Source organism: Balearica regulorum, chromosome 1 (assembly GCF_011004875.1).
Source record: "Balearica regulorum gibbericeps isolate bBalReg1 chromosome 1, bBalReg1.pri, whole genome shotgun sequence".
NCBI classification, from domain to species: domain Eukaryota; kingdom Metazoa; phylum Chordata; class Aves; order Gruiformes; family Gruidae; genus Balearica; species Balearica regulorum.
In genome coordinates this window covers 2901074-2917604 of record NC_046184.1, presented here as the reverse complement: position 1 = coordinate 2917604, position 16531 = coordinate 2901074, and the positions used below count along the sequence as shown (strand labels likewise).

The following is a 16531-nucleotide window of genomic DNA, read 5'->3' as shown; positions in this document are numbered from 1 at the left end:
ATCTACCCCAATTTATGTGCATACTTCAGATAACTTTTTCTCTTCGTAATGTTTTGCTTTTGTTTTTTTAAGGCAATGGACCAAAGCTGGATCCACTAATGAAAATCTGCAAATAATTTTTCAGGAAATTTGGCCTGAAGTGCAAAAGGAGCACAGCAATTTCAGTAATGGCATTACAGTGAAGAATAGTCAAGTAGGTGAGTTCTATTTATACCTTTAGTCTCTAGAAAATTAAGAAAAGAACAATCTCATCAAGTATTAGGAATCTCTGATTCCCTCTCCAAATCCCTCTTCAGTAAATACTCTTTGGGTTACGCGGATAGACTGAAACATCCTTCCAAATAGTTTGCTTAAAATTCTGAGACGCTGCCTGATGCTAAGGACTGGCTCCTGCTATATCTCCCAGCTCCATTTGTGCAAAAAGAAATCCAAAAGCATTTGATTTACTTAGGAAATCATTTATATATTAGAGGGAATAAACCCAAAGCCATTTCCCACCTCTGGCCACAATAACCACCTACAGCTATCAACTAGTATTTCAAATCACAAGAAATTTTGTTTTGGAATAATGAAAGTGAGATTAGGCAATAATTAGATTTCAAAACCTGAAAATACCCCACGGTAACAGAGGAAGGAGAGATCTCCCCTTGATGGGAATCTTATCACAGATGAAAAAAATTACAATGAATAATCCATAATGGCAAACCCTCCAAATTATTCTGAAATCAGACCTTGAGTCAACGGTCATCCTGTCCCTCTTGCGTAAGGGACGGATGAATTCAGTCCTCAATGTACTCTGCACCATTAACCAGTACAAAGACTTTATATATACACTAGAGAATATTTAACAATTCATGATATTAAGAGATAAAATGATTTTTATCTTACAGTTAAGAACTTTATTTACATCACTATCAACAGCTCAAAATGGCCTTTTCTCTTCCTGCTCATCAAAATACAAAACAAAGCACAAAAGAAAATCCCTCCACAAATCTAAAAATTGTCACGGAATAATTCATTTTATACAGCGTTTCTTGGTTACTGCTGAGAGTAAAAGGTTGTGAAAAGTTCTCTCTGTATCCTTCCTAAAATGATAAATGGAACCTTCTGCCTAATGGATGAACCAGCAGAAAGGGAAGAGTCTAAGGCTAAGGGTCAGAGTCACTTTGATCCATCAATTACTATATCTTCATTTAACCATCCTCAGGACTAATAAAAATTATTTAATTTGACCTTCACTGTTAAGGGCAAAGTGAATTTGCTAATTTAAATCCTTTCACATCACGCAAGCACAGGAGGAATACTATTGTCATGCAAAGTCGGACCTACATTTTTGGTGCTCCATTAGAGAAAAAATGTTAAGGAATATATTTTTAGAGTATTTCATGCATCTTATCAAATAGAAATTAATTAGTACATTACTAACTGTGCATCCGATTTCTATGCAGCTTATGGTTACTATGCACTGGCTTCCAAATTCTTCAAAATTCTCTCATTTCAATAACCAGCACAGACTGATAGGATCTGCGATAGGGGGAAGGGGAATTCTTGTGAATTTTAATGTGGATAAGAACTCGCCTAGCTGCCAGGCTCAAAAACAATAGTAGAAAAGACTTACTTGAACCGAGCTGACACTTCATCAGCAGCTTTTTGGTATTGCTCCGTGGTAACTTTGTAGAACTGGGCACTCTGGAAAGTTAAAACACAAAATAAAAAAAAAAAGAAATACAGATTTTGTATATATCATTTATATGCATGCTGATATCTAGTAAATAATGCTAATTTAGGATATTTTATCCACTTATGGTGCTCCAAAACCCCCACAAAACCCAACCCTCAAATCAAGTATTCTACAAAGTTTCAGAGATGACTTTTTTTTTTTGGTGATTTTTTTTAAGTCTGTCCTCTTGGTTTCAGAAGGTTATGCAAAAGAGATGGCTCTTAGGGAGGAAACTGTAAAGAGACATGGGGTAAGAATCACATATTTAGCATTAGGTGCTGCTGGAGCCTTTGAAGCTTCTCCATTAGGAAAAAAAAGAGGAAAAAAAAAAATCAAAATACTGAATCCTTACTTCTTTAACCATCCCTGTTTGCGTTAGTTACACATATATCCCCATCTATTTTGCAGGCGATGCTCGAATCAAACTTCAAAGTTGCACAATAAATTAACTATGGCTTGACTTTCTCTTTTGCTCTTTGCCTTGATAATGTCTCTCACAGTGAGTTATTTTAATATTCCAAACTTCCAGGTCGCTTCAATCAGTTGCTAATTTTAATTTTTAAAATCAGACAGCTTCAGAACATATTTTCATCTCCCCTAAACCCAGGAATGCCTTTCACTTGGTTCCACCAAATCATTAATTTCCAAAACGCAGGCAAGACAAGATTGAATCATCAAGCAAGAAAACTTTTCTATACTTAAAACCGGCAAAGTTTCTCAGTGGGACGCAGGATATTCAAAGACAAATCACTATAATGTTGTGATGCCTCATGTCTAGATAATATATACTTGGTATTTTTAAAGAGGTTTTTATAGCCTTAGCACAGTTGGACTTAAGATGTAATAGCTAAGGCACCTGGCTTCACAGTTGGAGGAATAAAGAAAAGTTAAAGCAGTTCAAAAGTTCTCTAAAACCGTTTTTCTCTCAATGGTGGGGCAGACAGGTCGTGGAGATGTAGAAAGGTTTTGCCAGCCCTTGCAAGAACTCTGCCGTAGCTTTGCAGCTCGAGTCATCTGGCGTCCCAGGGAGTCACGTTAACATGGCAACAAAACTCCTAGAATCTCACACTGCCTTTTTACATAAAAACCATTCTGAATCCTTATTTTAACAATTTACCTATTTATACCACGGTTTAAAGTTATTCATGCCACAACATTGATTTTGCATCTTTAAAACACTGAACACACGTGAATGGCACAAGGCAGTCCATAGAAAGCGTCGTTCCAGTTTTATTTTGGGTAAAGCAAGTGGTTTCATTTATTTAAGACGTTGATGTATCAAAAAGCAATATGCCTAAAACATTGCTAGGGAAAAAAAAAATAAATTAAAAACCTCTGCAACTGGAGAGATCACTCTTTTGTAAAAGTCAAAGATGACATAGTCTCCTTGATCACTGGGTTAGTAAACATGTCCTGAGCAACATTTATCTTTGCCAAATTGTGTTATGAGGAACGCAGGTAAGACAGCCCACTACAGCAAAACCACTTGATGACAACTCCGAAAGAAGCAGCACTACCTACAAAAATAAAAGGAAAAACGTTTTTCCTTTCCATTTAAGGATCTCATCTTCTGAGGTTCTTCCTTGTGAATTATAATCTTGAAATGTACAGAAATCATTGAAGAAGAATACCAACTGCAGACACAGGTAAAATTGTATTGCAAGTCTAATATTTTACCACAAATTATAACAAATTGCGTAACAGCCACCACAGTCAAAGGTCACGCACAGATCACAAAGAGCACGGTGGTCTACTGCACTCTTGCTTCTGAGATTCAGACCTAATAATTCATTTGTACTGGAATCAAGGTTTCCACGCATGTGACTTGGGGTCATTTATTTTTTCATAAATCATTGTTGGCCAGTAAGAAAATGAAAATGAAATCCTCCTCACACCAGTGACCCCCTTGCATCTGGCAATCTCAGCTGCCCAATGACAGTCACATCCAGGTTCCGTGGACGTAGATGAAATCAATAGGTATGCGATTAGACAGCAGACTGACTATGGGGCGAGTGCGGACAGGTCACCATTTGAGATGATGAATAGCTCTCTATCATCCTACAGTCCCCTACGATGCTAACATTTACTATAATCTTATTTGGGCTGCGATTTATCTTTCTTTTGCCTGATCAATAAAGATGAACACAACAGTTGTAAGGATCGATTGCAATTTTTTATCATTTTCAAGCATGAAGGAGCATTTCTGACACAAAAACAATATTCTGAGTGTACTTGTTCTACTTTTTAATTGCAGTTCAAGTGATCAACTGAGCTGCTATATATGCCAAGAAGTTTTAATCCTACAGTAGACTCAAGCTATCAAGAAATCATTTGTTATCTTAGATAACGTGTGCTGTGTTTCTTGGATCAGATCTTCCTTTGAAATTCACTCAGGTTCTCTTTTAGAGATATATTCTCTATAATCCAAAGATGAAGTTTCATTTTAGAAGTCTTCCCTAATCCTCAAGATAAAGAATGCAGTGGCCATTTCTCTAAATGCAGCAAAAAATGGTGCTACAACGTAGCACTGTTAACATAAATAATTTCCTCAGTCTCTAGATAAATACATATATGTATTTCTATTGTGTATATAGTCTGCATATTCAGGTACTATTCAACACAAAGTGGAGGAAAAAAGCTACGGTCCAATTCTCAAGTTAGCAGCAGTGGCAGACCACGAGTTCCAGCTGATATTCCAAATGCAGCTGGTTTCTCCCCAGAGTGTGTCCAGGTGGGGAGGAACGGAGGGAAGGGAACGGAAATGCAATACCACCCACCATTCTGCACCAAGCACCGTGTAAGTACAAAGCTCAGCTATGTTTCTTACATTCCATATACATACTCTCTATATATTCTTGGATTCTTTTAACTAAATAAGCCACTAAAATGGTAGCAAAAACTACAACGCAGTTCCCTTGTCTCTTTGATTTAAGGTCCCTTGGGCACATGCATTACAAAATGGTCTTCGCTTACAGAGTTACACAGCATCCTCCATTCCTTGAAGTCTTCTCCGATGCTAAATAACAAAAAGATGGCTTTCTCTAGATCTTTATGGTCTCCTTTGTTGCAAGAAGCATGAAAGTGCAGGAAGCGTGATATGAAACATGCTAGGAACTTATCCAAGAGGGAACAGAAGTGTCAGGGTTATGGCAATTAATCATCAACCCAGATTATGTAGAAGATGCTTTTTCTGTATTTGTTATGGAGTTCTTGCATGATGTGGACATGTTGTTTGACTTCAATACCCAAATTAAGTGGCAAATTTGGTTCTCCCTGACTAAACTTTAGCTTCTTCAATGTCTAGTTTCTGGTCTAAACTGATCATTGAGGTGTGCTCCAGAATCACAGAGGTTGCTGGATAGCAGATCTCACCCACCTCACAGAGTATTCAGAATGACATTAATTAATCGCTGCTGACTCAATGGGGGCCTGAATAACTAACTCAAAATAGGTGATTCACTTTAAAGCTGATAAAGTTGGGGGAAATTAACCCACTTGTGTGCATGCTCCTCATTTGCCGTCTGCTTGACTGAAGAAACACTGTCCAGCTTTGTAATAAAAGTTGATCTACCGGGCTGGACCAAATACTCATCCAGCTCAGGACTCTGGCAAGTATTAACAGCACACGCGTAGGATAAAGAGCAAAACAGGCACACGGTGATGCTGGGTCATCCTCCAGCACATAAAATGACTAAAATCTAGTCCTAGGGTTACAACCCAAACTGCACCATCACTGTCAACAGGGGACAAACCCGGAATGCCAGATTGGAACAGCTGAACAAAGCCGTCATCAGTAAGTGAGAGTCCTCTTTCCAACACACAAAATAACAGAAAAAGCTAACTATTCCAAGCCATCATGCCTTACCTACAAAAGGTACTTGTGATCATTAGTCACCTTGCTTTCTCCACACATAAAGAACTCTAGCCTTAATTACCTTCCACAGGAATTAGGGAATTTATTTTCATTTCTTCAGGAATGAAATTACGGGAATGCAAATACAGAAAGGCCTATCAGAAACTAGTAATTTTTCAAAGCGTGAATGCTGTGAAATAAATAATGGATGTCGTGCACACTGAGCAGTACATTGCATAAGTAGGATCATATAGGGGAACCCCAACAATTACATGAGCAGGTATAGCAACACAGAAGAGGTCCATGTCAACTGAAGAAGCCCACTGCCTTCTATGCTGACATTTCCCAACTTGCAAGTATTTGAGTTTAGCAGTTGGTTATTCTTTCAGCAGAGAAAGCTAAAAGAAAAACAAACCAAAAAGGTGAATAGCAAGCTGGAGGAAGAGAACAAAGAAATCCACCAAATGCTAGAAATGCTGTGATATAAAATCATGACATTGAGCTTGCATTATCTAGAAAATTATGATGTTTAAGATCCTCAATCCAGTTTTCTTCTACCTGAAGTAATAAAGCAGTAGGTAGCAAGGACTTTTGTTGGCCAAGCTCTCTTACAGGTTCTGCACCTCAAGTACTGTGTTCAGTTTTGGGCCCCTCACCACAAGAAGGACATTGAGGTGCTGGAGCGTGTCCAGAGAAGGGCAACGAAGCTGGTGAAGGGTCTGGAGCACAAGTCTCATGAGGAGCGGCTGAGGGAACTGGGGGTGTTTAGCCTGGAGAAAAGGAGGCTGAGGGGAGACCTTATGGCTCTCTACAACTCCCTGAAAGGAGGTTGGAGCCAGGTGGGCATCCGTCTCTTCTCCCAAGTAACAAGCAATAGGACAAGAGGAAATGGCCTCAAGTTGTGCCAGGGGAGGTTTAGATTGGATATTAGGAAAAAGTTCTTCACCAGAAGGGTTGTCAAGCCCTGGAACAGGCTGCCCAGGGAAGTGGTGGAGTCACCATCCCTGGAGGTATTTAAAAGACACGTAGATGTGGAGCTTAGGGACATGGTTTAGTGGTGGACTTGGCAGTGCTGGGTTAACAGTCGGACTTGATGGTCTTAAAAGTCTTTTTCCAACCTAAATGATTCTATGATTCTGTGACATTCCCAACAGCTATCAACCTCTCTGCTCTGTTCCCTCAATCCAGACTGCTTATTCTTCCGTCAGTCTACTCTTAACTGTATTTATTTCCTACCCTGTATCTCCAAAAGAGGAGACTCTCCTCTTAACCAACTCCCGCCTTCTCACAGCCTCTTCAACTTTCTGTACCCAGTCCCCCTGTTTCAGGCTGTGCCTCTGATGTGCTCAGTTTGTCTCCTATCCCTCTCAGTCTCACGACGTTGGCACAGTACGTTGTACTTGGGCTGTTCTTCCGGCCGTCTGGGCTTTGCACTGGCCAGCACGACAGTCCTAGAGTGACGGTCCTCAAAGAGTGAGTAATCCTCAACCTTCGCTAGCACTTGGGCAGCAGCACCAAGCTGATAAATACACTGTAGGAAACACAATTTTTTCTCTACTTACCCACCTGGATCTGTATGGCAGAAGGTTTTGGTAAGATAAGCAAAATCTGAGTCAGCGAAGGGAAACTACTGTTTTAATAAATGTTTTTATAGGACTATCAACCGTTCTGCTGGAGTAAGACAAGCTGAGGCACATTTTCCCAGGAATGGCAAAAAACAGAACTCAGAAAGCATCCAAACTCTGCCCAATTTTAGCTTCCTTAAAGAAAATTCTCAAAATGCAGTTCCAAAATTACTTATTCAGTATCTTTTTTTTTTTTTTAATATTGTAATGTTGTGTTAGTTACTGTACAGACAGCAAGCCATTTGGAGGACTTTCGTTGAAAAAAACTGCAAAAACTCATAGCGTTTAGTTAAGTGACTTTAATCTAATTGACCTGAATATGACCAACACACGTTAAGTGTTTACGGCCAAAGATAACACATAGGATGCAACCTATGACAAGCAGCGTTTTTTATGCCTTTCATTTAGTAGTCTTCTTTGAAAAGGAAGGTGGAGATTTGTCATTCCTGGGGAAGAAGTGCTTTTTTAAGAGCTACCTTCGAAAAAGGGAACAGAGAGAAGCATAGGCTGGCATTGTGGAAGAGAAGCTAAAGAAAAGAGGACATGAATTTTAATTTTAAATCCATCAAATTTCTCCTGATAAATACACAGAGACATAGCAAGTATAAACAATGCTATAATTTGGGGAGAGAAAAATGAGATCTGACCAGGGGCAAAAGTATTTTTGTCATGTTGGCCCCTGAAATCTTCCCTGAACAAAAGTAGAAGCAGAAGCTTCTTAAAGAACATATTGTGGAGGAATAGGAGAAGAATTATTTTGCTAGATGGCTCTGATTTCAAAGGTCTGTGTAAGAAAATAAATCCCTACAGAACCGCAGAAGGTCAGCTGTTTTGTCTGCATGTGGGACCTCAAAGCAGAAGTGCATGTTTTAGTCTCCACTGAAAATCTTCAGATTTTCAGCCAGATAAAGTTCTGAAAGATCTTGTGTCATCCAAGCTGATAAAAGGTTATAAAAAGAACCAGGAGAACTTGAGAGCTCTCATTTACTTTCACTAAAGATACATCACCTATATGCACTACTTTATTACAAACGTGCTGAAACTGTTTTTACTGCAGACATACCATGACTTCTTTTTGCCATTGAAATTTTTCTTTTAAGCCCCTTGGCTCTTAAAGCCCTGAACAGATTCAATATGAGAGTAACATTCATACAACCTATTTTTTTTTTAATTTAATAGTTATGTAGTTAACAGTTTATTTGACAAAGAAAAAGACGTGTGACTTCCATACAAAAGAGACAAATCTGGCCTTTGCTTCAAGTTAGTGCTGTGAAAGACAAAAATGAGCACAGCTTGACTTCAGAGCAGCTCAGCACCTGCTCCACCCACCAAAGGAACGAAGAGCTTGGGCTGTTTGGCACCTTTGAGAATCAGGGGAGAATTTTTAATTTAAAGACTTCTTTTTCCTTGTCATCCTCCCCCACGGAAGGACTCAAAGCATCGGCAGGCAAAGATTATCATGTTCCCTGAATGGCAAATTGGAAAGTTTTCTTTGCCTCTTTTTAATCCATTGCTGCTGAAGTTAAGCTCTCTTTTATCCCTTAATTGAACTTCTGGCCGTTTCATCTCAGTATCTTTTACAAACCCATTTGTGGATAATATGAAGCATTTTGTTTTATTCATTCTGTTGACATGCAGCCTGAGATCTATATTGCCTTAAAAGAGAAGATTTCCAAAGCCAGAAAGCAGGAGCCTACAGAGTCAATTCTCAGATTTGAATCCAGCCTCAGGACTGCCACAGTCCCCAGTCTGTTCTGGTGTTGCAAAGTAGGGACAAGAAGCCAAGCAGGGCCACCGCTGTCCAAAGAGACCTATTACAGCAGATGCGCAAAGGAAAACCATGCAGGAGTGTGTTTTGGGTATCAGGGGCACGCACTGTGAAAGGTCTACGATCACTAAATCATGCCCCGCTGTTACGCAAACTATAAAGTAGATCACGTGGATTACAAAGAAAAAGGCAAGGTTAACTGTTAGAAGAAATAGCCTTATAACATCCAGTCATGCTTGACCTGTGAAGCTGCCACTAAAAGCAAAAGGTGACCAAGAAGAGGAGGAATTGTGGAAGGCGAAATAACAGAGAATAGGACCACCTACTGTAGTGTGTACACATCCCAGTTCCAAATTAAATTACAGCTTCATAAATATATGATCATTTTTATGGCATCTTTATTTGCATTAAACACCTCTATTTGTCTCTGAATTGATTTTAATAAGCTACATAAAACCAAGCCTATGACATCATACAGATTCCCAAGTAATACTGCATCTTTATTCTACCTCAAATGCTATTAAAACGAATGAAGCAATTTCTTCTGAAACATCTTCAGATCAGGCCTTTGCCTAAATTTTTAGATAAGTTATTTTTTATACAAGTTATGACTTCTCTCATCCGATCCAGCTGCACGATTCAGCCAACTGTTGCCTTTTTCGACTCCAGAGATGAAACTGAGGATGTTCAATTGGACATTCAGGGAACCTACGTACAGCTTATGACTTCTGCTCCTGTTGGGGTTTTTACATGCTCTTATGAACTTCCTTTTGAATGAGGAGGCTGATTGCCTTCGGTCTTGTTTTGCCTTCATCAGAAAATAAGAACTCACTGGATGGACCAGAAAGTTCTCTGTACCTGCCATAGGGTTGAAAATAATAAGGCCTTCAGCTTTTATGAAAATCTATTCAAATGGAACATCTTTCCTTAAAAGAATGGCTGTTGCCCAAAGCAAACCAGTTTACCAGTTCTGAACTGCAGCACAAAGGTAACCTCCAGAGAAGCACCTAACAGATCCCTCGATGAGAGACTTCGACCACATAATGAGAACAACCGAGAAACAGTCAGAGACTAAAGATGCACGGACAGATCTGGGGACATACCTTCATAGCAGAGGAGAACTTTTTATCTGCAAGAAGCAGGAAAAGTAGCTGCAAGGCAGGGAGAGAGAAGAAAAACTGAAAGAGAAGCCCCAGAATTAAAAAAAAAAGCTAAGGTAGTGATCTGTGATCCTGGACTAAGCCTGCAGAAGACATCCGGAGGGTATAGAACTTAAAGCTAAGACTGATTTTCAGGATTTTGGTGGAGTTTGCCTAGAGCTACTTATTTCCTGTGTTGGCTCAAATTCAAGCGCAAAATGCCTCTCCTCTGCCCTTTACTTCCAAACCTTTATAAAACCTCATCTCCTCCTTATGTCCTGGAAGAAACTGGCTCTGGACCAGAGTGTGTCTCTGATAGAACAGACGGCTGAACTTTTAGGGACTGAAGGGAGGACTTTGGACACCCGTGCCACCGCATACCTGTTTCTACAGAGGGATAAAAAAGCAAACAGGTATCCACAACAGTGCTGAAGACGCCAGAGAACGAGACAGTACTACAACCCACTCAAACAAAGGAAACAAAGGAGACACACATGCTGTACCTTGGCAAATGCTCCACGAGAGGACAATTCACTTCTCAACATCACTTGTTGGATTTCATGACATGTTTGTCAAAGAGTATACATTCAGTGTGCATCAAGTGGGACAAAGTACTTAACTCAGTTATCAGCAGAAAATGGGGAAAACAGCATATTCTTTGACCTTTTCTTTTGAATTTCCAATTCTGTTTTTCAGGCACCACTAACTAATACCTTTAACTGCAACTATTAACATCTCTAAAGTTTCTCCCAAGATATGCTTCGCTTCACTTTTCTGCCCTAGTAGAACATTGATCTCTAATTTGTTAACACTCAGAGCTGCCAAAGAAAATGAAAACCTTTGTGAAAAGGACAAATCTATTCAAAGTTCTTACAGCTATTCAGCCAAGCATCTAATCTGCATGTAATTGTAGTACAGTCTTTAATACAAATGTTCTCAATCTTAGAGATGCATGTGTAAATGCACAACGATATTTACGTCTCCTACTGATGACAAGATGCCTCATCTAAATGATTCCTATTTACAACTTTCCTTCTCAGTCTCACCCTTTTCACTGTCACACATTATAAATTACAGTCTCCCTAAGGTACCAACGGGTAGTACTTCTCCAAGACCTAAAGGAGACTTTCCACCCCGAAATGCCGTATGAACGTCTCAAATTGCCAAGTCTCTGAGGCATATAGGAAGGGTATCGCCGCTGCCGGGGGTGATGCCCGAGGAATGTAAGTTGCGGAATCCCTTCTGCCAGTGGCATCGGGTACAGACTGCAGCACGAGGAACAGCACATTCATAAAGGATTTAAAATTCTTGTTGTCGGCTGCCTTTATGGAATTAATTCTTAAATACAGATCCAACTTTTGCGCAGCATAAGCCACACCACAGGGAACTACATCAGCTCACAAGCAAACTAGGATCAGCATGAGTCTTGAATGGCTGTCTGTGGGTTACAGGGATAGCCCAAGATTTTTTTTCAATGTACACAGCTGTACATTATATATATATCGTTACAAAAATACATATTTTTGCTACAGCAGCAGAAAGTCAACTTAGCTTAAGTCTTCTATTACATTCATGCATAGTTGCAGCTTGTGTGCTGCATGAGTAACTCTTACAAAGCCCAGTGGTGTTAGAGACTCAAGGGAAGACAATTTGAGCTTCCTCACAAAGCTGTTGCTGCGTATTTGTAACATAGACAGCTCTGAGTTCAAGGTAGCTCTTCTACAGACTACAGCCGCCATAATTTTGAGATCATGTTGCTCATCCTCTGCAGTCAGAAGAATGATCTGGGAAAATCACTTTAAACACCACCTGTTTCAAACTCATTTTGGTCAGCTTTCAGAGGCAGAGACATATCCCATTAAAGTGGTCAAACGAATAAGAGAAAATTGCTTCTGTGAATTATGGGTGAAAATTTGGCTGGATTATCAGGCTGTACTTGGAGGCCAGCTACACGTAGAGTTCCTCAGGGATCTGTACCGCAGCCCTCCCTGTTTACCATCTTTATCAATGACCCAGAGATGGAGTGCATGATCACCAAGTTCACAGGTGACACGAAACTGGGGGAAAGTGCCCTGTGAGGAGAGGCCAAGGGAACATCACTTGTTTAGCGGGGAGGAGAGGAAGATCTGAGGGGACCTAATAGCAGCGTTAAAAGCCCTAAGAGAAGGTTATCAAGATGGAGACAGGCTCTTTACTGATGTGCAGTGGGAGAACAAGAGACAATGCTTATAAATCAAAACAACAGAGGTTCCAAATAGATATAATGAAAAATATTTCCCCTCCAAGGATAATTAAGCAGGGGGACAGGGATCCGAAGAGGTTGTGGTATCTCCAGCCTTGGAGGTTGTCAACGATCCGACTGGACAAAGCACTGAATGACCTCATCTGTCCTCAGTGTTAATCCTGCTTTGAGCAGGAGGTTGGACCTCCCAAGGCCCTTTCCAATCCAAATAATTCTATGAATATGTATGCTTACACTCAGTGATATATCTGATATCAGAACGAAAATCTATTTTGGCTTGTAGATGTGCGATCTGCTCTGCAGCTGTATGTGAAATTCATCTTGTGGCAGAAGCCCAACATAAAGAATCACAGATTAGCTATATCTTCTTTCAAATAAATGCAAAGTAGCTGGGTTTAGCTCTGTTTATTAGATCTACCACTATCACTGCTCAGTGAGATTGGTTGCCTAAGGGCATAATGAGTATAAGATTATCATTTTTTGCAAAGCACAATGCTGCCACAAATAACACTTATGTGCCAACCCTCCAGAGATCAAGAATAAAGTTCCTGAAAGGAATTCTAAAATATTCCGTCTCTCTCAAGCCAACAGCCCTGGCAACAGTGTTATCTCACAGGCTTGTTCCTGTCCCTAAATCACAGCTTTGAAAAGTTTTGTCTTTGTTTTTCTCAACTGATAATCAGGTTGTGGTAACTTTTCTCAGGTAACTGCCTCAGCATAGCCAAGGCTGATACTACACCGAGACTCCAGAACAAGGGTAATCGAGACTCCCAAAGCCCTCATACTGTCGAATTACGAGCTGCAGTATCCAAGTAGGATGAGCCTATTATTCAGGACCGCTTTAATATTTGCATTTGGTGAGAGCAACAAACTTTTTTGGACATCATTGCTGTTCTAAATGTTGGTATCTGGCTGTTAACATCACTGTCAGGTGAAAGGATTTTGATGATGTCGGGATCAGCAATTCAGTAAAGAGGAGGTGAATATGGAGAGACCATCCTCTCACTGTGCCAAGTTCATGACCCTTCCCAGCCACCTATAAGATATCAAAGCATAAAGTCTTTCCATCGCAAAGTATCAACTGACTGACAGTTAATGCTGTACAAGAAGAGCTAAGCAAAACTGTAAAAACTACATATCAATAACAGTTTTTGATGATGATGAAGTGACTACAGTACTTCAAGGATGGTCTTTTGCAGCTGCTTTGAGCACCATGTGTGAGCAGTGAGGAAATATCCAGACTGGTATAACAAGAATGCTGAGGATATAAAAAAAATTGCTCGGTGAAAAATGTATGTATTTGTTTGGATGACTGAGAAGTACCCGAACCCAAGAAAACTACATTTTACACACAGTCTAGATTGAGAACTATAGTCATATTTAGTGAAGCAAGAAACGAAACGAGCTCCGAGCATGTTTAAATCAAACTAATGTGAGAATTTTTCAATGCTTTTACAACAGTGTATCCCAGCAGACCCATTCTGTTCGGAAACAGCCTTCTGAAAGAAATGCAGCCAAAATGAAGGCAGGTGGCCTTCTCACTCAAAAACCTGTGAAACAAAAAATCCAGGATCTAGGAAAAAGAAACTGATTAAGTGTCTCAGCACGCCACAGTGTAATCATTAGCACCAAATACATTGCTTTGGAAGTTAAAAACGTGGTTCTATTGCTCTCAAGTAATAAGGCAACATGCCACAAAATTCCTACAGCTGGATGATATGCTAGACCAAATAATTCAAATGCAGACCTCTAAAAACATTCATAATTTATAACTATGGTGACCTCTAAAGACGATTCCCACTATTTACTGGGCTTCTTTTTCCTGCATTCCTCGCAGGTTCTGTTTATTCCTACTATCCATTTCAATTCTCCCTCCCGCAGTGCTCAGCGCATCTTTCAAGCCAGAGCCGTTATTCTGCCTTTCAACCTTCCTGCAGGTATTTAGTGTATGTTCTCTCCTACATATGTATATTCTCCCACTGGTGTATTTATTTTTCCTTTCCATTCAAAGTGATCACTTGTATTATACACCTGTATTTCTCCAGACACCCACAGCCTTTCCCAGGCACCTCTTCTTCATTAGTCTGAACAGGTTTTTAGTTGTTTCTTGAGAATGCAGCCTGTGTTATACACATAGTCCCCCCACACCACATCCATTTATTTTGGCAAATGTTGAGAACTCAAAATTTGCCTGTGTAGGTCACTGCTGCTACTATGAAGCAGGTCTACCCCTGGCAATGGTCCACAGCATTTGTATCTTGCAATGGGACTCATCACACCTAACCTCAGCTTCCTATAGATAGATGCTCAAACTACGCTTCCTCAGTAATCAACAGCCAAACAGATGGGATGGCGTGATCGACTTTCAGTGGTGTCTATCGCTCACCAGCAGCTACTGAGCGAACCCAGATATTTAATGCAGACAAGATGTTTCCACTTTAGCCTATGTTAGAGAACAGCATCAGTGCCACAGAATCTCACCAAGGAGGATATACAAAGACACCGTAATTTAGACCAAATTCTCTGCAGCAAATACTCTGTTCTACACTCGTACTATGCCAATATAATAGCAAAATAATACATAACAACTGAGGGAAGAGTTACACATCGTAGTTCTTTTCAAAATACGAGAAAACCAACCACAATTGTTTATAATTCACCTTCATTCCTTACAGCAACAGGTCCAGCTAGGTAAATTACACCTCTTTATCGATTAACATAGTTGCCTGAAAATAGATGGAAATATTTGCAAGTTTTGATTTTTGCAGTTTATTCCACATAACCCATTATAGCTATATAATGTATGGGAGCATTCAGAATGCACTTGATATGGTGAATACTTTGTTCTCCTCTTTTTCCCTCCATAGTACTTAAAGCTACTCAACAAAAGCCCCCATATCTTTGATTTGGTCAGCTATCTTAAATCCACTATAGGAAAAAAAATCCATTTTGTTATTATGAGATCTGGAAATACCTTGTAGGATCTACATCATTGTATGCCTACTGAATACTAAAGTAGCTCCATATGTAGTACTGTAATTATTTATTCATTCCCTAGATGTAACAAGTGGTAAGGTAAATTCTCTGAATCAGCAATCTTCATTTTGTAGTGCTAATTCATAGAGCAATTTAGAAGGCACCTTCAGATGTCACCTATTTCAAGCATGCGGTTCAAATCAGGTCCAACTAGACCAAGTTGCTCAGGACCTTGTCCAGTTGAGTCTTGAACACTTCCAAGAATGATTCCTCATTTGTATTAAATCTACGTCCTATGGATCATGCCACCAGGAATTCTCTTTATGGTGTCTGCGCATTGAAGCTTTCTATTTACTCTGTCTCCACTTTCACACTATTTCTTAAAGCCTGAACAAGAAGAGAAGTAAAATACTGCCAGCAAATTCAGAGCCATATGAAAATAGGTTCATGTGTCTGAAAACTTGTTTAAATTGTATCAACCAGTCAAGAAAAAAAAAAAAAAAGACATCATACATCCCCTCAAATATTGTCAATAAATCCTTGTTCTGTTAACCACTCGTAAAACTCCCACTTCAAAAATATTCCACACATAGTACGGTACAAACACATGTAGCATTTTACACTTGGTTTTCCAATATAAAAGCACAGGTCTTGTAGAGATTTTTCAGTTTTTCATGAAGTTCTTTCAATTTTACAAGTATCTGAAATCATCTCTTGTCAGTTCATGGCAATAATTCAAAGAAAAAAATTCATTGAAGTTTTTCTGAATTTAAAAGGGTCATTTTCTGCTTTTGAAAAAACATTTTAAAAAAACCCCAAACTTCTTCATGTTTTCTAACAAAAGGAAGCCCAACCTCCACTGTTATCCAATAATTCGTCTTACCTATACACAGCAATATTTTGTTCTGTTCAGTCGAAAGCCTACTGGAATACTACTGCCTGCTCAGCCACACGAGATTCTCAAGTCTTCAGCATTCTGCACATTACTTTAAACATATAATTAAAGAAAGTTTCAAAAAATTATGTGACAGTAGCAGGAGTAAATTCTTAAGAAGGAAGGAACATCATGAAAGCTGTTTGAAATGTGTAATGAATACAATATGGTCTGTATTCATTTCAAGGGGCGTGTTATGCTGGCAACGCATTATTTGGTAGTGTTAAGTCAAAAAAATAGTGTACCTATTCACTGGTATTAAAGGGGACAAGAC

The 16531-nt window shown here is 39.5% G+C and overlaps 1 protein-coding gene across 1 annotated transcript in view; it reads right to left on the bottom strand.

Annotated features, from left to right (window-relative positions):
- Positions 1-16531, bottom strand: part of CHCHD3 (coiled-coil-helix-coiled-coil-helix domain containing 3) — a 160463-nt gene that overhangs the window by 27124 nt on the left and 116808 nt on the right. Inside the window, exon 6 of the mRNA XM_075757290.1 lies at positions 1619-1689. Coding sequence (XP_075613405.1) covers positions 1619-1689 — 71 coding nt within the window. The remainder of the gene's footprint in view (positions 1-1618; positions 1690-16531) is intronic.